Source organism: Urocitellus parryii, chromosome 7 (assembly GCF_045843805.1).
Source record: "Urocitellus parryii isolate mUroPar1 chromosome 7, mUroPar1.hap1, whole genome shotgun sequence".
Classification (NCBI taxonomy): domain Eukaryota; kingdom Metazoa; phylum Chordata; class Mammalia; order Rodentia; family Sciuridae; genus Urocitellus; species Urocitellus parryii.
In genome coordinates this window covers 170,581,185-170,606,353 of record NC_135537.1, presented here as the reverse complement: position 1 = coordinate 170,606,353, position 25,169 = coordinate 170,581,185, and the positions used below count along the sequence as shown (strand labels likewise).

General features: G+C 43.9%; 1 protein-coding gene across 1 annotated transcript in view; it reads left to right on the top strand.

Moving 5' to 3' along the window:
* Window positions 1-10,484: 10,484 nt before the first annotated feature.
* Pitpnc1 (phosphatidylinositol transfer protein cytoplasmic 1) overlaps window positions 10,485-25,169 on the top strand; it is a 249,957-nt gene continuing 235,272 nt past the window's right edge. The window contains exon 1 of the mRNA XM_026402284.2: window positions 10,485-11,346. Within this exon, the coding sequence (XP_026258069.1) occupies window positions 11,299-11,346 (48 nt within the window). The 5' untranslated portion in view covers window positions 10,485-11,298. The remainder of the gene's footprint in view (window positions 11,347-25,169) is intronic.

The window sequence follows — 25,169 nt, the reverse complement described above, 5'->3', positions numbered from 1 at the left end:
TAGTCTTCCTTTTTTTTATGCAGAAGAAATCTTGGAAATTTTAATTCACATTTAAAAATAGCTTAGTGTATGTAACGCCAAATTAGACATAAGTGCCCGGTGGGACATTGAAAAATCTGATGGAATGTAGGACAATATTTTTACTGTTTTTTTTTTTTTTTTTTTTTTTTGTGTGTGTGTGTGTGTGTGTGACACTGGGGATTGAACCTAGGGGAGTACATCCCCAGGTCTTTTTAAAAATTTGAGACAGGCTGGGGCTGTGGCTCAGCGTTAGTGCGCTTGCCTGGCTTGCATGAGGCACGGGGTTTGATTCTCAGCACCACATACAAATAAATAAAATAAAGGTCCATCAACAACTAAAAAATATTTTTAAAAAATTTGAGACAGATTCTTGCTAAGTTGCTCAACCTGGTCTTGAACTTTCGATCTTTCTACCAGAGCCTCCCAAGTAGCTGGGATTACAGGCATGCGATACCATGCCTGGCTAAGGACAGTATGTTATTGTGTAGGCTTATTGCATTACAGGCTGCCTAGCATCTCAGGTACATGCTAGCTCCCTTTCCCGCCCCAATGATGTGCCACCTCCACATTCCCCTACAAATTTCCAAACATATTCTGGGGGTCTGTGTTGTTGAGACATATTAGGCTAAGATGCTGTCTCCGTATTCTGTGTTAATTTTTTTTTTTTCCTTTTTACCAGTACTGGGAAAGAATCCCAGAACCTTGCACATGCTAGGCAAGTAAGTGCTCTACCACTGAGCTACATTCTCATCCAGTTTAAAATTTAAAAAAAAAAAATAATTTTTGAGACTGGGTCTTGCTAAGTTGCCCAGGCTGGCCTTGAACTTGCAGTCCCCCTTCTCAAACTCCAGAGCAGCTGGCATCACAGGTGTGCAACACTGCTGCTAGGTGAAATTGGTTTGATTAAAGTAGACAAAAGGATCTGGTAATGTGATTTTTGTGTGAAAGTTTTGAGAAGTCAAAAAGTAACAAAGAAGAGAGGGAGTAGGCAGATTTATGGTTCCCAGAACTCAAAAAATAAGAGTGAGCCGGAGGTCGAAGAGGCAACTAGGAAATTGAGAAAACTCTAGATGGCTTCCAAACCAAACTTAAGCTCTTCCTTGCTAGGCTTTGAGGTAACAGAAAATAAAAAGCGATTTGAAATCTAAGGAAACAAGAAGTTGAAACAGTTAAGTTGATAAAGAGGGAGCTCGGTAGAAAATCTGAGCAATGGTCAGAGAATTGAGAGTACTGTATGATAGATGCATTGTGAATTCTTTATTTGAACGAGTCTGATTAAATTTGTGGCTTTGTGAGGAAGAAGTTGGTTTCAGAAGAGAAAAATTGGCTATGGAGAAATAAGGTATCTAAAAGACGGGGGGGGTGCTGATTGGAACAAGCAGTTTATTCAGAAAAAAAGGCAAAATGAATATTGCAATACTCATTAAAAATGATATGCCCACATATTAATGACAATGTTTGGTGTATTTTTCGTATTTGGCATTTCTGGCACATTCAGCTTATGGGCTGACTGACCCAAGGTTCCTGCTTTTGTGAAGTGAACATTCTCATGGGAAGATAGAAAATAAACCTGTAAATACGTGCTGGGGTGGAGAATTGATAAGCACTTGGGAGGTGGTCAAGGAAAGCATCACCAGTGAGCCCAGACTGGAAATGAGGGGGGTGTGTCTTGCAAACATCTGGAGGATGAAGATGCTAAGAGAGGCTACAGCAGGTGCAAGAATCCTCAGGTGTGCACAACCAGAACCTGCCTGGACCCAGGGAAGGTGAACAAGGAGGAGGAATTGGTTTTCATTCTGAGTGAGATGACAAACCACTGGGGTTTAGAGCAAAGGGGAGACTTGAGATGACTTAACATTTCAAAGACTAAGTCTGGCTGCTGTGTGATGTCTAGATTGGGGCAGAAGTTGGGAGACTAGTTGGGAGGTTATTGCAGTAATCCAGGAGGAAAATGATGGTGATATGGACTAGGGCAGAAGCAGTGGAGGGTAAGAAGTGGCTGGATTCTGGATATATGCTGAAGATAGAGCCACATTAGGATTTGCTGATGGACATTGAGAGGAGAAAGGTTAAACATGTCTGCAAGATTTTGGCCTGAGTGTCTGGAAGGATGGAGTTGCCATTTACCATGACACAGCAGATTAGGGAGAAGCAAGGCTGGAGGGACAGAAAAACAGCTCGGTTTTGGATATATGTTTGAGGATCTCTTGGATATTTAAGTAACCGTTTTAAGAAAGCAAGTAGAGAGCCAGGTGCCGTGGCGCATACCTTTTATCCCAGTGGCTTCGGGGGCTGAGATAGATAGGAGGATTGCGAGTTCAAAGCCAGCCTCAGCCAAAAGCAAGGCACTAAGCAACTCAGTGAGACCCTCCCTGTCTCTAAATAAAATACAAAAAAATAGGGTTGGGGATGTGGCCCAGTGGTTGAGTGCCTCTGAGTTCAATCCCCAGTACCAATCAACCCCCAAAAAGACAGCAAGTAGAGCCAGGTAAGGTGGTGAATGCCTGTAATACCAGTTACCCAGGAGCCTAAGGTGGGAGGATTGTGAGTTCAGAGCCAGACCAGGCAATTTAGTGAGCTCTTGTCTCATTAAAAAAAAAAAAAAAAAATCCCACTAAACCATAAAGAGAAAGGGCTGAAGGATTCCTGAATTCAAAGGCTAGTACTGAAAATAAAACAGAACAAAATAGGCAAGTGGATGTGTATCAGTTTCAAGCTAAGGAAAGTCATTGGGCTAGAGATTTGGAATTGGCAGCCATTGCTATATGAATGGTATCTAAAGCCACGAAGCTAACTAACATTACAGAAATGTTCCTGAAATGTTGTGTATAAACATTTGTTTTTATAAATTGCCCATCTTAAAGGTAGCTAGGGGAATTGCTGTTTTCAAGACTGTTGTGAATTATTTTGTATGAAAAACTACATTATATTTTACCTTTGGAGTAAATCTCTTGGTCCTGTGTTGGAATTGCTTCCTGCCAGATGCAATTAAGAGTCCCAGACTATGATGGTTCAACCTGATTTTTTTTTTCACTTTGCAATGATGTGAAAGCAATATACATTCAGTAGGAATCACACTTTAAATTTTGAGTCTTTATATTTTCCTGGGATATCAACATGCTTACCCAAGAATCTTGTGATACTGGACAGGACCCCTGCTAGTCAGCACTTAGATCACAAGGCTGAAAAACCATAGTTTAGGGTGGGCTGTGATGCTACCCTATGATGTTTGGTAAGTTAGGTATATAAATGCATTTTTGACTTAAGGTATTTTCAATGGATTATGGGTTGATTGGGACATAACTCCACCAGAAACCAAGGAGCATCTGCCTAACAACTCAGAGTTACTATATTCCTTCCCTTTTGTTGCTGTAACAAATTAGTGCCTTAAAACAACAGAAATTTATTTTCATGGAAGTCCAAAACCAGTATCACTAAGCAAGATTGAGGTGTGGCACAACCATGCCCTCTGGAGGCTCTAGGAGACAACCATTCCTTGCCTTTTCCAGCTTTTGGTGGCTGCCAGCCTCCCTTGGTTTGTAGCTGCATCACACCTTCATGAGCACATTACCTCTTTCTGTGAAGAGGAGATCTTCCTCTGGCCCTCTCTTTCATAGACACTTGTCATTATTTTCAGGGCCCACACAGATAACCCAGATTAATCACCTCATCTCAAAATTCATAATCGCATCACCTCTGCAAAGTCCCTTTGTCCATATAAAGCAACAATTCTAGGTTACAGGGAAGACTCTTTGGTTTACTACAGTAGCCTAAACAATTTTTAAGCTGGGACATTGATAGGAATCATTACATACCTTTTTTTTTTTTTTTTTTTTTTTTGGTGTTGGGGATTGAACGCAGAGTGTCACGCATGCTGGCTAAGATCTTTACCACTGAGCTACACCACAGCCCTTTTTAAATATATTTTATTTAGAGACAGGGTTTTGCTGAGTTGCTTAGGGCCTTGCTAAATTGCTGAGGTTAGCCTTGAACTCACGATCCTCCTGCCTTAGCTTCACCAGCTGCTGGGATTACAAGTGTGTACTACCATGCCTGGTCCCTTATTTACTCTTTTTTTTTTGTAATTTTTTTATAACTTTATTTTATTTATTTATACATGGTGCTGAGGATCGAACCCAGGGCCTTGCACATGCGAGGCGAGTGCTCTACTGCTGAGTCATAACCCCAGCCCCCACTTATTGACTCTTTTTTAAAAAATATTTATTATATTTTTGGTGTAGATGGACACAACACAATGCCTTTTTTTTTTTTTTTTTTTAATGTGGTACTGAGGATTGAACCCAGGTCCCGCTTGTGCCCGCTCGTGCTAGGCAAGTGCTCTACCGCTGAGCCACAATCCCAGCCCTTATTGACTCTTTTTTTTTTTTTTTTTGAATTTTAACATTTTATTTTATTTTTTCTTAGTTCTCGGCGGACACAACATCTTTGTTGGTATGTGGTGCTGAGGATCGAACCCGGGTCGCACGCATGCCAGGCGAGCGCGCTACCGCTTGAGCCACATCCCCAGCCCCCTTATTGACTCTTAATAACAAATAATTCCCTCTTTTTTCCTCTGGCAGCATCTAATATGTTCCACATAAAGTGAAATTACATGATGTTTCTATGGCACTATATAGTTAAGAAATATTATTTCTATATCTATACTGACATCAATTAATGATAACATGTTAAATATTCTTTGACATTAAGCTGGGCATGGTGCATAACCTGTAATCCAGCAATGTGAGAGGCTGAATTCCAGACTCAGCAATTTAGTGAGACTCTGTCTCAAAACTTAAAGAATATTAAAAAGGGCTGGAGAATGTAGCTTAGTGGTACAGTGCTTGCTTACTATCTATAAGTCCCTAAATTCAATCCCCAATACTCGGGGGGGAAAACACTTTGAAATTCAAGAAAAGTTATGAGTGCACAGTTGCCTCTCTTGAAAAACAATCAAGATCAAAATCAGTGTTTTCTTTCATCAGTATAATTTCTCTCCAGTAGGTTAAGCTTACAAACAGCCTCATAGTGTGAACAGAATATTAGATTGAAATTCATTCCTCCCTCCCTCCCTTCCTTCCTTCCTTCTTTCCTTCCTTCCTTCTTTCCTTCCTTCGTGTGGGAGGGTGCTGAAGATTGAACCCAGGGCCTTGAGCATGCTAATACACACTCTACCATTGAGCTAACCTCTAGCCCCTGGATTGGGTTTTCCTCTCCAAATAATGTTGCGATGCTAGACTTTGGGGTCTCACATGCCTGAAATGGGGAACTAATAACAAAAAGGTACAATGGTCTGAACACTGTACTTTTTTTCAAGTGGTTCTGTAGTAAAGGCTTAGAGAGAAAATTAGGCCTTTATTCATCTCAGAATATTCCAATGTTTTACCAGTTTCTGGGGAAAAAATAGGTAATTCAATAAAAAGTCAAACTTTGATGAATCTATCACCAGCTTATTTATTAAAAAGAAGAAAAAGAACACCTGCACCTTTGGCTGTAGAACCTCCAGGTTTTTTCTGTGTGAAACAATTTGTACCACATCATTGTCAATTCATTTTTATTTTATGAGCATTTACTACACAGCTACAAGCAATTCCACATCAAAGACATTCTTTGCATTTAATAGAGGCCTGATAAATGGGTCTACATGTAAGAATCGCCTTGGGACTTGCTTTGTATAGTTTTATTAAAAAAGTATTCTAACATTTGCTCAACAACCAAACAAGAACAGACAGAGGGATTTAAACACACAGTTATACTTTGTTGGAATTAAGCAATTAATATTTAACAAAACAAAAATTAATTACAAAGAATAACATTTTCTTGAACTGCCCAATAAAAATGGGGTGCAGGCCAAAAGGACAAGTCACCATCCTGAAAGAATTCCCCGTGGCTAAGTCAGACAACTGTGAGCAACAAAATTAGTAATGTAGTATTGGTTATAACTCAAAATATAAAATAAACTTGGCTGGGTGTAGCATTTACCTAGCATGTGCCAAGCCCTGGGTTCTATCCCCAGCACTACACACACACACACACACACACACACACACAATTAAGAAAAAAAATTTAAAAAGGGACAAATAATTCAGAATTCCTCATTATAGATGTGGATATTCTCCCCTTAAGGAGGTGGGACCATATTGTACTCCCTCCCTTACAATATGGTGGGGGCTGGACTTAATGACTCAGAATAGAGCATGGAAAGGGAAAATAATAGCTTTACTGTGGAAAAACCTTAACCAAGTGATCAAAGATAATGTTAAAACAAACACAAAAGAGTCTTTATCAAGACCCTTTGATACTGTGGACATGTAAAGCTGAAAATGGGAATAAAAGCAGAGGGACATCTTTATATCACTGTGACATAATGATTTTTATTTCTTCTTTCCTTAGTTCTTATTTTGACAACCTGAAAGGTAGTCTCAATGAAAGCTTCCTCTTGGTGTAGCTAAACATTAGACAGGATTAACAAATGTTACACTAATCACCCATCACCCCCACACCAACAAGCCAAATGTGTGTGTGTGTGTGTCTGTGTGTGCATGCGCACCTTTGAGAGGTGTACATTTAGTGGGAAAGGCAGGAATGCTGACAAAAGTCCTACAATGACCTCCACAACAAAAGAATTACCTGTCCCAGTACTGAGGTTAAGAATGCTGCAGTAAGCCAGGCACGGTAGCACGCGCCTGTAATTCCGGAGGTTCAGAGGCTGAAGCAGGAAGACATGAGTTCAAAGCCAGCCTCAGCAATGGCAAGGCGCTGAGCAACTCAGTGAGATCCTGTCTCTAAATAAAATACAAAATAGGGCTGGGGATGTGGCTCAGTGGTTGAGTGTCTGAATTCAATCCCTGGTACCGCCCCTCCCCCCAAAAAAACCCCACACTATTACATGCATATATCTAATAGATGTTTCCTGAGTGTCCAGCTTCCCTCACAGCATGCTTCATTTTTCTAGATGATGGAGTCAAATCTGTCTCCTCAGAGGCCCACCACCATGTTGGGTGTTGGAGAACAGGTGAAACCCTGGAGAGTAGGTTACAACAGTATATATGAAGGCCACACTTGCATAAAAACAAGAATCAAATGAGTAGTTCAGAAAAGTGTTTTGGGATTGTCTAGGAAGGTAAAGAGTTTTCTAGAATGACTTTTCTTTGGAGATAGGACTTGCCATGGGCCTTGACTAACCCATAGACCTTATGGGTAGGAGAAAGGGAAGATGGGAAGAAGAACCATAATATTTTGGTTTGGAAGTACGAGGGATATTCTAGAAATAAAACACAATTGGAGTAGAGTCCCAAAAGCCATACTCTTTTTCAGGGACTATGTACAGTACAGGTGAGTCAAGCCCTTCATAGGTTTTTTTTTTTTTTTTTTCTCACAGGCTAAGTGGTTTTCAACAAGGAGGCCCTCATCAGAAAGCACTTGAGACAATAGGTTGGAAAACTCATGATTTTGATTTTGAATGTGCACCTGCCCCCATCCTGTGTTCTGAGTACACTTGCCTCCAGAGATTGTCACTTATCTGAGAATATGTGCTGTCACAGACGCCCACAGCATACTATTCTTTTCCTTTTGGTCATATCATCCCTCTGGTAACTTTACTCTTTGTTCCCCTTTTTTGCTCTTTGTGCCCCACCCTTATTGTTTTTATACATGATGATCACTAGCCACATATTGCACGTTGTTAATAGTGCATTCTTAATAATCATATGATGACAGCAACACCTTCAAAACCCTTTTTAAGTATGATAGCATCGGTTGAAAAGAAACAAAGATATATATAATTCTCCTGCCATAGTTGCTAACGACTTAAAACATTTTTAAGTAATCGCTCTTTGCCAGTAGGTGGCGCTCTCCCCCTTAAAGTGAATGAGTTCTGAATGAATACTCTCCCTACACCCTCCACCTGCAAGCATCGTTGTAGTGAATACTAATCTGTCCCAATTCCTGTCCAGATCTTTTGAATTCATCCTCTTCATTCTCTGTCTCGTCCTCCCCACGTCTCCTATAGTATTATAATAACATAATCACGTCTTGCCTCTGCTACCTGTCCTAACCCATCCAGCACATCGCCGTCAGAATCACTTTCCAGGAACACAGATTATCCACGCTTGGGGGATGAGCTGGAGAGAGAGGGATTCTCCGTGAAGGCAATGAGATGAAGCAGAAGGGTCAAACCGGAATGATGAGGCTTTCTCCAGCCACCAGATTTGTCTCGTGTGGCTGCAGTAGGGCTAGGGAAGCATAATGAGCTAATTGAGGAAAAGGGATTCAGTGTCTTGACGCTTCTGCCAAGTAGACCACAGAGAATCACTAAAAGATTATGAAGATGGTGGGATTAGAGCTTTGTGCTTGCACAAGATTAATGCGACCAGGCATGTGGATGGGCAAAGGAGAAGAGAATCCAAAGGAGATGTCACCTTACAACAGGAGGAATGGGACAGGAAACAGAGTCATCCAGCAGTCTTTGTGAGTTTCCTATCTGCAGATTCAATCTATTGTCAAAGGAAAATATTTGGAAAAAGGCTGGATGTAGTGGCACACATTTGTAATCTCAGTGATTTGGAAGATTGAGGCAGGAGGATCACAAGTTCAAGGCCAGCCTTTCTTAAAAAATAAAAAAGGGCTGGAGATGGAACTTAATGGTAAAGTGCACCTGGGTTCAATCCCCAGCACCACAAAAACAAATAAAATACTGGGGAAAAAATGCATGTGAACATGTACAGATGTTTTCTCTTGTCATTCTTCTCCACAGCATAACAACTATTTATACAGTATGTAGATTGTATTATTTATAGTAAGTAATTTAAAGATATTTTAAAATATATGGGAGGATGTTTGTAGGCTGTGTGAAATTATTATACTGTTTTATAAGGGGAGTTGAACTTCTTGGATTTTGGTATCCACAGAGGATCCTTGAACCAGTCTTCCTGTGGATACAGAAGGACACGTGTACATGACAATTTACAGTTTGGGAAACTCAGAGTAGTTCCTTCACTCCATCAGAACCCTTCATTCTAGAATCAATGTCAGGAAACACCTCAGAAAACAGGAATGGAGCCCACACACCTGGCTGTGATGTCCTGTGTGCACGAGGATGGTGGCAATGTATTGCATTGCCTTGTTACTTCTGCAAAAATGATCAGGTGCCCAGAGCTACACTTGTTTTCAAGTAAGAAGTAGAAAAAAGAAAAACAGCTTGAGCTGCTTCGTATCACAGACTTTCAATGTGTTATTATTCAACACTACAGTGTCAAATTTAGATTTTCCACCTCGAGGAATTCGGTTTAGCTTTAATTAGTTGCTGTGAATATTTCTGAGCCAACTCTGGGAGGCATTTATCTAGAAAATAGTTTCACGTAAATATAAACTGGATATAGGGTGTCATTTTCCTAGCAGGGTTTGTATGATGTTTAAAGTTATAAATTAATTGTAGTCATTGCAATGACCTTAGCCACAAGCCCATCATCATTATATTGGTTAGTGGATTTATTGATCATAATTTGTAATACTATTCTATTGAGAAACCATCTGTAGTGCCATCCAAGCTCTTCGAGTTGCTGTAGGACCGTTAGGGTGTGAATATTGTTTGGAGAAAAGATGATGCTTACAGTTATTCTCATACAGGCAACGGATGCATTTTTTCATCTAGCAACTTTTCAGAAAAACAAGCTCCAAAATACCAGACAAATGAAAAACAGACTTCAGCAGCAACTTGCTGCTTCCTGAGTAACTAAAGAATGTGCTTCTTGTGGTTAAAATGAAGGATCTGTTTAATATGGATGAAATAACAACACTCCAGGCATTTTCATTGACATTTCACTGTGACTTTCTGAACTTAGGAGTGCTGACACGAAAACCTATTCTTTCTGCTCGGCAAAGCCTGCAGTCAGATTGCAAAGCTGGGACAGAAGAGGTCTAGGCGACGTCGGGTTCATGTCTATTTTTCTATTTATACTTATTTTTCATTCGCACTACCACACTTCCTAATTTCCTGGGATTCCTTCTCTGGAACCAGTTAAGAACCCAGGAAGGGTTCTCAATCCCACCGCCTCTTGAGCATTGGTCTTGCTTACCGGATTATCGTGGAAACGTTAGTGGTGGGTATTTGTAAAGACTTTCCTAAGGTCAAGGGACACTTTGTGTACCTTGGGTCCAGAAGCTTCCCAGAGTGGCTGGGTAGGGCACTGTGGCACCCAGGATATATTTGAAAACAGAATCAAAGCCCCCTTTTCCGATGCTCCCTGGAACCTGGCGGGCTCGGCTCGGGGCAGCCCTGCAGTCTGGCAGCAGCCCGGGAGAGACATGCTGTTTTGTTTAAATCCTCCACATTCTTTGCCATTTCCCCATTGGCCGGATGGGGCTACCCTCCCCGCCGCGGCCGCTGCTGATGTCAGCCTCGTCGCGTTCGCTCCTCCCGCACCCACCTCCCCGGCCCCAGGCACACTGCAGCTCTGCGCGGACTCTCCGGCCCCAGCGAGGTGGCTGCAAACTCGCGGGCACGCACCGCGCTCGGGGAGCCAAGGGACTCGGGGGAGGGGACGCGCGCGGAAGGCGCCAGCTTCCTCTCGCCCGCCCCTAGCAACAGCCAGTAGAGGTTGGAGGCACCCGGGGCCCCAGCACGGCAGAGCCGAGGGGTGGCGGCGGCGGTTGCTTCCCTTTTCTCCAGCCGAGCCCTGGAACGACTCAGGGACTGGCCCTAAAAAGAGCAGGAAATCTTGTTTACCGCCCGGAGAGAGGAGCCGTTCGAGCCTTTGTCTGGAAAGTCTGCATCTCCGGATCCGGCTGCAATGTGTTCCTGGTGACATTAGCACTGGGCAGACCGGTCGGAGGAGGCGGGTAGCCAGGGTCTGCTCTGCTTTCGAAGGCGGATCGAGAGAGTGACTTTTATGCATTTGTTTTAATTTTTGGAAATTTCTTTTTTTCTCCTCCCTCGCTCGCTGCCGGGCATGTCCTGATCCGGCGGCCGCTCCTACCGCCCCAGGCTGCCGATCGTAGCGTTTCCAGCGGGTCTCCCTCCCTCACTCCCGACTTTGCTACACCGCGTTCCGGGAGGACCGACCTCGGCGAGGAAGGAGGCGGGGGAGCCACGAACACCGGACCCAAACCTTGACATGCTCTCGGGAGGAGAGGAGGAAGCCAGGAGCTGAGCGCACCGCGAAGGCTGCTTCGCCGCGGGTTCCGAGGAGCGCCCTGCCTTGCGCCTGGGCGGCAGCCTTGTTGGTCTGGGGGGGCGCCCCCCGCTTCCCGCCTCGGAGGTCCGCGGCCGGCAGGACCATGCTGCTGAAGGAGTACCGGATCTGCATGCCGCTCACCGTGGACGAGGTAGGTGCCGCGCCGGGCCTCGCCCGTTCCCGCCTCCCCCGCCCCGGGGTGCCGGTCTCCCGCCGCCGCCTCTCGGCCCGAGGTCCACTGCGGGTGTCAGGGAAACCCGGGTGGAACATTACCTCCCAAACCAGAGGGTTGGAGGGGGAGGAAGCAGAGGATTTGCCATTTCCACTTATCACCCCAGCGCGGGAGGGCGGCTTTGGGTGGGGCAGTGGACTCCAGGTGGGCTCTTTGGAGGCACCCAGAAACCAGACTGCTGGGGATCACAATGCGCCAAAAGGAGCTGGTGCGCCCCCTCCCTCCAATTAAGAAAACGAATAAAGCAAACCCAAGAGCCCAAGCGCGCAGGGTAGCTGGGGTGTCGGGGGCCCCCTGCCCTGGCTGTGGGCCCTGCCACTCCTGCCCGCCCCCCGCTGTAAGGTCGGCGTGCGGGGTGCCCTCAGGATCTAGAGGCCCTCAGCCCCGAGAGGGAGCATCTCGGGGCCCTGGGGGTCCGTCTAGGCGTCTGGTGGTCGCTGCTGGCCTGGGCGCCGCTCCCGCCACGCCCGCGCATCAAGCCTTGGGAACCTGGCTTGTCCTTTTGCAAACCACCTGGCTAGGAAACTTTCTGCGTCTCTTGTTTCTTGCGCCGCGGGGAGCGTGGTCTGCGGGCGAACCCGGAGCCGCGGGGGCTGCGGCGCCACCACAGGAGGGCGCTCGAGCACGCGGTGCCCGGCCAGGGTCCCGGCTCCGGGTCCTGCAGCTGCCGGGCGGGGGCTCGGTCTCCAAACGCTACTAGGCTTCCATTCTTCGGATCCCCCCAAGCTGCGAGCTCCATCATCCAGGAAATGGTGACTCATGAGGGTTATTCTGGCCCGGTCTTTCCTTGCGTTCCCCTTCTCCCTCCCCACCTTTTTGGTGATTTCACAACTGCTTAGCGTCTGTCCAGGGACAGCGAGGAAGCGTGAAGCCAGTCGAAGCAATTTGAAACTCACAAGTGTGTTTTGGTGTGACAACACAAATGAAATCAGCGACCAAACTGTATTCGTATTTAAATACAATGCATTTAAGCGATCGGGATATGTTATTGAGTCACTACTTTGTGAAAGGGGAGGTGCATTTTGTAAAGGGGCTATCTTGGTTTGTCATCTGGAACAAATGTTAAGGCAAGGTCCTAATACAATCCAAGGCAAGATCAAAGTAGCCCGGAGTTTACAAAACGTCTCACAGGGACACTGGCTGCCAAGGAGGGCGAGCTCAGCTCCCACCATCACAATCAACCAAGCTTGGGAGTTTGCTGGCCTTTGAGGAGGGTCATGAAGGGTGGAAGCCTTGTGGGTGGGCAGAGGTGTCTTTGGGGTGGGGCTGGGGGGTGAATCTGACCTTGTAAATGGAGAACAGCACAGCTTTGTGGGGCATGAGGGAGGCAAATGAATAGAAAAGGTGGAAATTTCGCACCTCCTGGGAAAACCCTTCAGAGTGGAGGTGGTATGTGTATTTGGTCTCCTGAGGATGGATAGGAGTTTGGAATCTCTGAACATGTTGGGACTGCATGAAATGCCCCCAAAATGCAGGTGATAGTCAAGAAAAGAACCAGTTCTAGAATCTTCTCTTTTAGCAACAAAATCTCTTTATCCTGGTTTATTTACATATTTATTTATTTATTGCGGTACTAGTGATTAAACCTAGGAGTGCTCTACCACTGGGCTACATTCCAGCCCTTTTAATATTTTATTTTGAGACAGGGTCTTGTTAAGTTGCTGCAGCTGGCCTCCAGGTTGCCCTTCTGGGGATTACAGGTGTGCCCAGCACGCTGGGCTGGTGTTTTTCCCCAGGCAGAGCGCTTCCACAAGCACCCAGTGAAGTAATCTCATTTGAGTGATATAGGAGGAGGCCTTTCTTAACTGGCCAACAAAATCAGACTCCACCTGTACTAAGTGTATAATTATAAATTATTTTGTGTATAATTCATTTGGACTAAAACAAGCATGATTCATTTTCTGTGAGGTCATATGCTGAAGTCATTTTCTACTTTGTCAGAGGAGCAAAGGGGCAATTTACAGAGGAGGGAAAGAATTCAGATTAATCAAATCGGATCATGGATAAAGAAAGTAGGCCTAGCTTGCCACAGGGTAGGTCCCTGAGCTGAGCTGGTAGCAGATCCTCTGGTCTCCACCACTGCTCCTGGCACCAAGTCCCACTGACCTCACCACTGGACACTGGGAGGCAGCTTAGGTGCCTCTGAAGAAGACCTTCATCATCAGCTTAGCTAGACTTTGGGAGGCTTAATCTGTGCTTCAGTTCTTGATTCACTTTGGACCCAGTTCAACCTATCTGGAACTTCTGCATCTTGCTTCTGTTTAACCACCACAGTTAATTAGTAGCAGTGTCCATTTTTTTCCCCCCAAATGAAGCAAATGCCTGTGTTTTGGAGAGCCAGTGTCTGTTCTTTGTCTCTGACCTTATCATTTGCCTACCTAACCTCCTGCTGGTGCTGGGGAGTTAGGGGGCTGCTGTGTTGTTATTCATATTTTGCAGATGAGTATACTTGTGTGCTCAAAGCTACACAATTAGTTAACAGCCAAGCCAGGAGAGTCCTGGTTAGGCACATTATTTGTTTTTCCTTAATCTGCTCTTTGCCTGTCAGTAGCATTGAATCCAGGAAAGGGAAAAACTATTCCGTGAAAACAGATAGTTTCAGCACCCTCAACTAGATAAAAAATCAGAGGCCTTGAATTGTTATAGATTGTACTGCCTTCTAATATTTCTCTAGCCTTTTTTTAACACATAAAAATGTAGAAGAGCTATGAGAGATCAAAGAAAATAAAGTTAAAATACAGTCTAGATCAGATGCTGTTGTGTGCAAACATTAATTTTGGGGCTGGGGATGTAGCTCAGTAGTAAAACATTTGCCTAGCATGCACAAGGGTCTGGGTTCACTCCCCAGCACAACAACAACAACCATACACACACACACACACACACACACACACACATATATATATATATAGAGAGAGAGAGAGAGAGAGACATGTGTGTGTGTGTGTGTGTATATATATATATATACATATATATTCATACATATCTATATATTTTTTTAAAAAAATATATATATGAATTTTAGAATAAAGAATTACAGCTGGGCATGGTGGCACATGCCTGTAATCCCAGGGACTTGGGAGGCTGAGGCAGGAGGATCTCAAGTTCAATGTCAGCCTCAGCAACTTAGCAAGGCCCTAAGCAACTTAGCAAGACTCTTGTCTCAAAATAAAAAAAACAAAATGGGCTGGGGATGTGGCTCAGTGGTTAAGTGCCCTTGGTTCAATCCCCAGTATGAAAAAAAAATTACAAGAGGTAACATCCCATAGATTAATAATAATAATAAAAAAAAACTTCATTGGGGTAGCCTCATTTGCATTAAATGTAGTCCTCTCTGAACTAAATATAAACCTTTTGGAAAGTTATGAACAGGGAAGGTCCCTAGGGGCTCATGGTTGCTATAAAGAGAAAGTTGTCATTGTCTACATTTGAAGCATTTGGTGACATAGATTCTAGAATTTTAGACTGAGAAGAGCTGTTTAGCAGAGATGGTTTGTACTTGAGCCACTTCATTTTACCAAGAACCCTAGGACTTCAGAAGGCAGAGCAGTTGTCATCTCAAGGCTAAGGACAGAATTCAGGCTGGAACCTGGGTCTTCCAGTTTCTGGTGGGAAGCTGTTTAACTGTTAGGCCACAGTGTCTGCAGTTTTCCCTCCTCGGGAAGTCCTTGTTGGAAGACAGTGTTGTCCCTAAGTCCTAGGTGTACAGCAGCTATGCTGGGCAGTCCCTAGATGAAGGTGCTTTGAGGACTCTGACCTTGTGTCTGCTTAAGGGACATATAACAGTATTTGGAACTGGAAGGGTGGCTAGGGGACTCTATATTTGGAACTGCTTTCATATAACAAGACATTGGTTGTTTTATGGGCGGCATTTGGATGTGTAGCTTGTTTAGGACCTCCTTGCCCTCCCACCGTTCCTTGGGGCTGCTACTGGTCCTAGCATCCTACTCAGGATCCTTAGGATTCCCTGGAGCATGTGGGGGATCATCCCTCCGTGAGAAAAGTACTTATTAGTAAGATAAACACCTCCACCAGGCGCAGTGTGGAGCACACCTGTCATCCCAGAGGCTAGGGAGTCTAAGGCAGGAGGATCATACTTGGAGGCCAGCCTCAGTAATTTAGTAAGGCCCTAAGCAACTTAATGAGACCCTGTCTTTGAGTAAAAAATAAAAAGGGCTGGGGTATGGCTTAGTGGTTAAGCCATACCAAAAGTAAAAAGATAAACACCTCCCACGAGCTAAAAACATCCTAAAACTACCCAAGACAGTCATCCTTCAATTTCCATTACTTCTTTTCTCTCTCTCTCTTTACTGTATAACAGTTCCTATTGTGATTGCATTAATATTAATGTGTGTACTTTTAGAGATTTGTGGTCTTTAGGGATTTGGTGCACAATGAAGGAAAACAGAAACACTCCCCTCCCCTTTAAGAAATGAAGAAAGAGAAAGAAGAAGGAAAAAAAAACAGCTTTTTCATACAGAATATTATTTTGCTCTTTGCCTGGCAGGGAGCCAGTGCACTTTACCCAGGCTCCTCCGGTCCCTGGAGAGTTCTCTTACGTACATTTCTGAGAACAGATTTGGGATTGGGGTGGTGCCACCTCTGGAGAGACACGAATGGAGATGCCAGAATGCTCACGGTGCTCCTTGTTCTCAGTTTGAACAATTTATTGTGAAATGCATCTGGAAACATTGGGGCAGAAATTCTTAAAGGAACTGAAAACGTTGGATAGTATCATTGACTTTGCTGCTTGTAGAGTGGCACCCTTGAATATAAAGTCCTTAGACCTTCCTCAGACTCCCCATCAATGGACTTTGGGAAATGTATTTTTAAGAATGAACACTATTTTTACTTAATTTTTTTTTTTTTTATGGTGCTGGGGATCAAACCCAGGGCCAGGCAAGCGCTCTCCCACAGAGCCTCATTCCCAGCCCTGACCCTCCTTTTATTTTGCAGTACTGGACCTTTTTCTGTGTGTGTGTGTGTGTGTGTGTGTTTTCTTCTTTTCCTGACTGTTGGTTTAGTGGGAGGGACTGGTGCCAGGCTCATGACTTTGATTTCTGGGTGACCCAGGTAGCTTTTTTGCCTGTTCCACAGCCAGGGACAGTGTTCCTCATGCCACCCGGCTATATTGCAAGGCTGTGTCCTCAGTGGTGAGTGGCAGGAGGGCAGGTTAATGGATGAGTGTAAACCTTTCACCACTAATGGAACAGCGAGGGACAGATGCTGTCCTGCCAGCAGGTCAGCCAAGTTGACTTTGTGCATGAAGGACGCTGTGTTTTCCCTGTGCTTTGGGTGTGCATGACTGTCACATGAAACAGATTCCGGGCCTTGAGGAAAAAAAACCCCACACTGTCCTTAATGAAACCCCAGTTAAAAGTGGTAGTAATTAACTTTTGCTTTTGATTACAAAGACAGCGAGCAAGTCCCCAAGGTTTTTAAAAGTCAAATTAGAAAACCCTGCGTTTGATGGAATGAATATTATTGATATTCAGAGAAAAGCGAGTAGTCTTCCTTTCAGGAAGGCTATTATTTCAAGAGAATGAAGAATACTCTTTTTTTTTTTTTTTTGTAGGTTTTTTTTCCTCCTTTGGTGCTGGCGATCTAACCCAGGGCCTTGTGTGTGCTAAGCATGGGCTCTAACTCTACCTCTGAGCACACTCTCCCAGCCCCTCCAGACAGCTGTAAAAAATTAATGTACTTTCAGAACTCAATCAGAGGTCTCCTCCGGCACCCTGGAGTGTCTGGGAAGTGTATGTGTGGAGGAGGGATCACAAAATTGTTGTTTTTATTCTTATTTATTTATTTATCTATTTACTGGTACTGGGGATTGAACCCAGGACCACTTTACCACTGAGCTGCATCCTCAGTCCTTCTTGTTTCTTAATTTCTTCTTTTGAGGCAGGTTCTTACTACGTTGCTTAGGGTCTAAGTTACTGAGGTTGGCCTTGAACTTGTGATCCTCCTGCCTCAGCCTCCCATGCTTGTTTTTATTTTTTTAAAATATAAAAAGTGTGTGCACAGTGACAAACAGTCGATGTGTTTTTCAGGAGTAGTAATTACTGGAAAAAATATGTCCAGGTTTTTTTTTTTTGCTGTAGTCACCTAAGTGAGGGCACAGGTGCCCTGGGAGGCCTGAGGGACTCTGGCCTGATTTCTGTGGCTTAGAGGTCTGCGGGGTTCGGGCATTTCTGAAACGCATTCTGAAAACTAGGCAACACTCCCGCCCCTGTTGGGAGAAAAAGACTGAGTTCTAAAAAAACAGCTGATTTATAGAGAAGTCAGGACAGTTGTACGCATTTTTGGCAAATTCCATCCCTGGGAGAGAAAAGGCAGATTTCAGAGTGCAGACTGCCAACCACCTGCCCTGTCTCACCCTGGAAATCAGGAATTTTGTGGGATTCCCAAGTGGAGATGTTTTCATAGGTTAACAAGACCAAGTATATGATAAATATTAAAACTACCAACCAATTTTAAATGTAAAGTTGTTTGAAAGAAATTATCTTGGAAATTTTACTTTTCATTCTATACAAACTCCAGTATATAGAAAAGTGCAGTTCATACAAACAGGGTTCCTGGGGCACACCTCCAGGGGCACTATTTGCATGGAACCCAGTGGGAATGGAGGCTGGCAACCAGCCAGCTGCTTTTGTCTGCCTGTCACCCGCCCAGCCACTGCCAGTGTCATGCTTCAGCTTGACAGTCTAGAGCAAGCTTGTGAGTCTATAAGAGGAATATCATCTCAGAATCATCTTTCTAGATCATTCCATCCTGGCCTGGGGATAGAGCTCAGGATAGAGTGCTTGCCTAGTATGTGCAAGTATGGGTTCAGTTTCCCAGCACTGCAATAAATAAATAAAATAAAATAGTTTCCCCTATTATTTGCTATCTCCATTTCCCCTGTGCTGATTTTCCTCTTGGCATTGGTCCTAATTCGTTCTTATTTTGTTATTCGTTTCCATGGTCATCTTTTCAACAGGTCGTCCACATGAGAAGACACTGATACAATAGTTTAACTTATTTTCTTTGCATACTGAAACCTAGTGTGCATTTCCCACTCCCAGCACATCTCAATTGGCACTGGCCACTTGCAGGGCTCAAGTGCCACATATGGCCTGTGGTTGTCACATGGACAATGCAGTTCTGCTCAGCAGAGGGTCCCACACAGGGTAAGTACATGCTGGATGGATGGATGGAAACTGGGAAAGCCAGAAACTGGTGGGAAATCTGACCTTAAATATCTTTCTTTATACTGTTTAAAAATTTTCTGTTTAGGGGTTGGGGTTGTGGCTCAGCGGTAGGGCACTTGCCTAGCACGTGGGGGGCCCTGGGTTCGATCCTCAGCACCACATATACATCAATAAGATAAAGGTATTGTGTCCAACTACAACTAAAAAAAAAAAATTCTGTTTAAAAAGTTTTGGGCTGGGGTTGTGGCTCAGCAGTGGAGCGTTCGCCTGGCATGCGTGGGGCACTGGGTTCGATCCTCAGCACCACATAAAATACAATAAAGATATTGTGTCCACCTATGATTTAAAAAAACAAAAAGTTTCAACCACCTAAAATTTTACCAACTAGAGATTCTTTTATGTTAAAAAAATCCTCCTTTAAAAATTCCTTTGCGACACCCGAGAGGCTTGAAGTCCGCCATTCCAAGGAGTTAAGCAATCTGGCTTCTTTCCTTCCAACTTCCAGAGGAATATATTATTATTTTTTAATTACTATGTACCAGACCAGTGGTTTAAAACAGCAACCCGTCTTGTCATCTCGGTTTCTATCTGCATATGGCCTGGCTGGATTCTCCGCTGAGGGTCCCAAAGCTGAAATCAAGGCCCCCCTCTGGCTGCCTTTCTTTCTGGAGCTTGGAGCTCTCTTCCAAGCCTGTATGGTTGTTGGCAGAATTCAGTGTCTTGTATTGTAGAACCAAGGTTGCTGGCCATTAATTAGAAAATGGCTCCGAGAGGCCACCTGCCATTTCCTGCTCTGTGGCCTCCTCCACAGCCTGGCACTGTGTTCTTTCAAGGTCAACAGTTGAGCTTCTGCTACAACTTTGAGTCCCTCTTCTCTCTTTTTCTGCAAGGACTCACCTGGTTTGGCTAGGCCCACCATATTCAAGGGAGAGGGATCGTGCCTATGCAGGGTGTGCCCACCAGGCAGCAGGAATCTTGGGGGGCCATTCTGCTCACCACCTGGAGATTAGTGAAGTGAAAGTCTTCCCTGGAGGACAGAAGTAAGTAGTTATTTCTTGAATCTATAAAACTTAGGGATATGGAAGTTCTAGGTTGGCCCTTTGGGCATCATGAAACTATTCTTAATTTTTTTTCGGTACTGGGGATTGAACTTGGGGGCCCTCAACCACTGAGCCACATCCCCAGCCCTATTTTTTGTATTTTATTTAGAAACAGGCTCTCACTGAGTTGCTTAGTGCTTTGTTTTTGCTGAGGCTGGCTTTGAACTCACGATTCTCCTGCCTCAGCCTCCTGAGCCGCTGGAATTACAGGCGTGCGCCCCCATGACCTGCATGAAGGTATTCTTTCCACAGATACTTTATTGAAACTCCTGCCGGGTGCCTGATGCTAGGGATGACGTAATAAACAAGGCAGATGTGATCCCTGGCCTTCTTGAGCTCACAGGCCAGAGGACATTGGAGAAGATTGTTCTATTAAAAAAATAGATACTGGAGATGGTTGCACAATTCTGTATCTACATCAAAAACTTTGAATTGGTATTAAAATACATCTCAATAAGGCTTTTTTAAAAAATAGAGATGCTTATAAATTTGTTTCAGCAGTATAGACACCTATGTTCACAGAGGGTCATTGATAGAAAGTGCTGAGCTGGGATATGAGTAAATTGAGAAGTTATGATCCCTGTCCTCAAGGAGATGGCTCTGGTTGTCCTGAATTTAAATGGCCTTCTGAAGGGAGCTTGCCCTCTTCCACAGCAGTGTGGGAAAAAATATCTGCCAGATTTGGACCAGAATGACCGCAGTGTAGGTCAGAACATAATACTTAGGGGAAAAAAATACTCACAGCTTGAAAGCTGCCCTATGACCAGCCGCAGGGCTGCAGGGTACCGGGGGCCCTTCACTGACAGAGCACCCCTCCCCCACCACAGGGATCGGAAGTAGGGCAGAGACTGCTGGCCATCCTGAGCCAGAGGAACAGCCCCTGGGAACCTCAGGTCTGTTCTGGAATTGGCTCCAGGGGCACCTCTGCCCCACATGAGCATTGAATGGGACAGCAGAATGAATCCTGGAATCCACAGCTAGGAGACGTCTGTCCCAGGAGGAGAGTCCTTTGCCATACTCGTGTTTGGTAGATGACCTTCAAACTTCCGATCGTGGGCTTTATTCCAAAGGTGGCTGTCTCTCAGTACCCAGGTTAGGCTGGGCCAATCTCCTAGGATGGCCCATCTCTTCAAAGCAGGGGATACACTGTCATGGCCACTGGCTTTAAACCAACGACAGAGGAAGGATTCTGGGGTCACCCACCACTTCCTGGCTGGCTGCAGTGTCATGTAAGGCTGTTTATTGACTTAGAGACACTGAATTTGGAGCTCACCAAGATTTTGACATCAAATATTAAAGTGACTCATTCTTTAATTTCCCAGCACTTTGACCTAAAGGGCTTGTTCTGAAACCCTGTTTCAGACGTGAGTAGAAGTTGACTCATATCTACACAAGAAGCCAACCAAGTTCTTGATCACATTTCTCTAATGACTTTGGATCTTTTTTCTCTTTTTTATTTGTTCCTCTTAAGTTTGGGTGAAGCATGACCTTCTAAACTTCGTCATCATCTTTTATTCCTTTAGTGATCTCTCGAACCATCTATAGGATATTGTTTCTCTCCCAGACTGAATCATCTGGAGAAGAGAGGCCAAACAGACGTAATTTGATGACAGCCTATAATAATGTTGTTTAAGCACCTAATCTAGCGGCTAATCTCCCAAGATTGCTCCCCTACCCCATGTCATTCATACATGTACACACACGCACACGCACACACCCCACACAGGTCTGATCCCAGGATTTCTGAGTACTTTGTGCACTTATTTAAAAGAAAAGTTATTAACTGAGGAATGAGAAATCCCTTTTAACTTGGGTGCTACTATAATTAAGTTGTTTTAAGTTTTCAAATATACTAGGTCTATTTGCTGGACTTTTTTTGGGGGGGGGGCAGGGTTTCATTAAGTTGCTTAGGACCTTGCTAAGTTGCTGAGGCTGGCTTTGAACTTGGATCCTCCTGCTTCACCCGCTCTCATCTGCTGGGATTACGGGCATGCACCACTGCGCCAGGCTGGATGTTTTATATTTCTCAACACCTCTCCATTATTTTCTAGTTTTAATTATGTAGCAGAATATATTTATTTATTCTTTTTCTTTCTTTTAAGGTGCTGGCCTTTGAATCCAGGGCTTCAGGCATGCTAGGCAAGTGCTCTACCACTGAACGATATCCCCAGGGCTATTTTTTATTCTTAAACTGACAAAGTTTCATTTATCTCTTGTCTCTGGCGAAAAAAGAAAATGATTACAACTTGTATAGACATTTTACAGAGACAATGGTATGACCTGTTCATGAGTCTTGTACCGGGTTTCCTGAAAAGTCTTGCGTAGGACTAGAGTTCCCGGATAGCTGAGGAGTGCCCGCCTCATCCTGCATATCGGAACCATCTCTGCCTCTGTGCCTGTGCACATGGTGAAAGTCACTTGCCCTGCTCTCGATTGTAATGGTGAGGAGCTAGACAGTTGTCCTGTGTCACAGATCTTGGTCAAGTGTGGCCTGGCAGCAGCTTTGCTGTTGTGTTTTTAATGAAATAGTCAGCTCCGTATTCCTTGGCACTGCATCTTATAAAGGATCTGTTTGGAAACTGTGGGTGTTAAAACTTTTTTTTTTTTTTTTTTTTTTTTGGCACCAGTGATTAAACCCAGAGGCGCTTAACCACTGAGCCACATCCCCAGCCCTTTTTATTTTTAATTTTGAGACAGGGTGTGACTAAGTTGCTTAGGGCCTTGCTAAATTGCTGAGGCTAATTTGTGATCCTCCTGCCTCAGCCTCCAGAGTCCCTGGGATTATGGGCATGTGCCACTGTGCCTGGCTAAAACTTGGTTTCTTTCTAAGCGTGCCTGGGGCCTTGAGTTCAATCCCCAGCATCACAGAGAGAGAGAGAGAGAGAGAGAGAGAGAGAAAGAAAATTTGGTTTCGATTTTATCTTCTTGGACTTATAGGAGTCAATTTTCATATGCAAAGGAGGGAAAGCGAGAAATTGCATTTGTTGAGAGACTTTCTGTTTCTCTTAGACTTCAGAAGAGTCTTATGAGTTAGATGTTATCCTACCCATTTTACAGATGGGGATCATGGCTAGTCAACAGTAGACCTAGATTGACACCTGAGCTCATCCAACTCCTTAGCTAAATATCCCAGGGCTCTTTCTTCTACCTAGTTTTGCCTTTCTGAGATTCCTAAAGGTAGAAAGGAACTTTTGAGATTATCCAATTCTTTCACAATAAAAAAAAACTCAATTTCATAGAGAATAAATTCAGGATTACCAAAGGAATAATTATGTCACAGCAAGAGGAAAAGAGTGGTCCATAAGTTTAATCTTGTATTAAAAGGTTCAATTTTGGGATGTACCTGTGGCAGAGAGGACCTGGGTTTGTTTGATCTCCAGCACCGAGGGTGGGGGGGAAGAAAAAAAAATTAGTTTTACCTAAGTATTAAACCAAGTGACACTCCTCTGTTCAACTTCAATAAATGAATCATATTCCTCTTTGAAAATAACTTTTGTACTTCATGCTCCAAAAAGAGAACCACCTCTACGCTCTTAAATTACTCCTTTTAATGGCAATAAAAACCCTTGGCGTTCACAGGCCTCATGTGCAAGCTCTCATGAGTGCTTGTGAGTTCCTCCAAATTGGTGTCTGAGGATAAGGACTGGATCAGACAAGCGCGCTGTGCTTCCATATGTTTAGTGGAAAACTTAAAATTGCACGTGGAGGCAGGCACATTGGGAGGTATTAAAATGATCAGGTACCACTCACGGTTAGGGAGCTACCATTCCAGCTGAGATGTTGCTCCTTGGAAGTTTTGGGCTCACTTTTATTGACTAGCATCGCCTCCTGAGCCAGTTGACAAGTTAATATCCTTCTCTCACAGTCACACTGTGTGGACTAAAATAAATGTTTCACTTGATAAGATTGCTATTTTGAGGAGCTGTAGCTCAGTGGTAGAGCATTGCTTAGCATGTTCAAGGCCCTGGCTTCAATTCCCAGCACCGCAGATAAATAAATAAATGAAAATAAAGATTTTTAAAATTTAAAACTATATATGTATGTATATTTTGAAAATGGAGCTCTAAAAGACTTTTTTCAGAAATTGAGAATTCTTGCAAAGACATTTACCATGATCAAGAATGTTAATAATGGGGCCGGGGCTGTGGCTCAGCAGTAGAGAGCTTGCCTAGTACGTGTGAGGCCCTGGGTTTGATCCTCAGCACCAACCATATAAAAATAAATAAATAAAATAAAGGTATTGTGTCTGACTACAAGCAAAGGTAAATATTTTTTAAAAAGGATGTTAATAATAGTATGGCAAATTTTATGCCATTATTTGACTGCAATTTTCTTTTTCTTTTTTTTTTTGGTACTGGGGATTGAATCCAGGGATGCTTAATCAGTGAGCCACATCTCCAGCCCTTTTTTATTTAGATACGGTCTTGCTGAGTTGTTTAGGGCCTCACTAAATTGCTGAGGCTTTGAACTCACAATCCTCCTGCTTCAGCCTCCTGAGCCACTGGGATTACAGGTGTGCTCCGGGCCCTTTTCTGCAATTTTCAAAAATAAAAAAATCAGGGCTGGGGTTGTGGCTCGGTGGTAGAGCATTTGCCTAGCACGTGCGAGGCCCTGGGTTCCATCTTCAGAACCACATAAAAATAAATAAAATAAAGTTAAAATTAAAAAAAAAATATATCAGAAAGTGGCAAGGATGTACAGGTGCAGTTAAGTGTGGTCCCCTTCCAATAGTTTAGGTTATAACGTGTTTATTTCCATTGCTGATAACATCTGTGACTGTCCTCTGAGGAATCTGAGGGTTTCTTCTGTTGTTTTCAGCATATTTGATAAACATACATTTCATTTCATTTATTTTAAACATTATTTAGTTGTCAATGGGCCTTTATTTTGCTTAGATGCTCAGGATCGAACCCAGTGCTTCAGACATGCTAGGCAAGCACCCTACCACTGAACCACAGCCACAGCCCCTAAATCTACATTTTAGTGTCATTAAGTGCACTCACATTGTTGAACTATTGCCATCATTGTGTTAGTCTGTATTGTGTCACTGTAACCAAATATCCAAGATAACCAACTTAAAAAGAGTTTATTTCATCTTACAATTTGGGAGGTTTTTCAATCCCTGGTCGGTTGGCTTGTTGCTCTGGGCCTGTGGGGAGGCAGTACTTCGTGGTGGGAGCACATGGCTAGGAAGCAAAGAGAGGAGGAAGGTGCAGGCCCAATATCGCCTCAGGGGGGACACTCTCCCAGGGACCTAACTTCCTCCCGACAGGCCCCACCTCTTAAAGGTTCCACACCTCGAGATGGTGTCTTAGTTTGGTGGGCCTTTGGGGGGACATATATCTAAACCATCGGGACCATGCACTTTCAGAACTGGCAAAACTGTACATCAAACACTGATGCACTCTTTCATTTCCCATCTCCCATGCCTCTGGCAACCACTCATCTACTT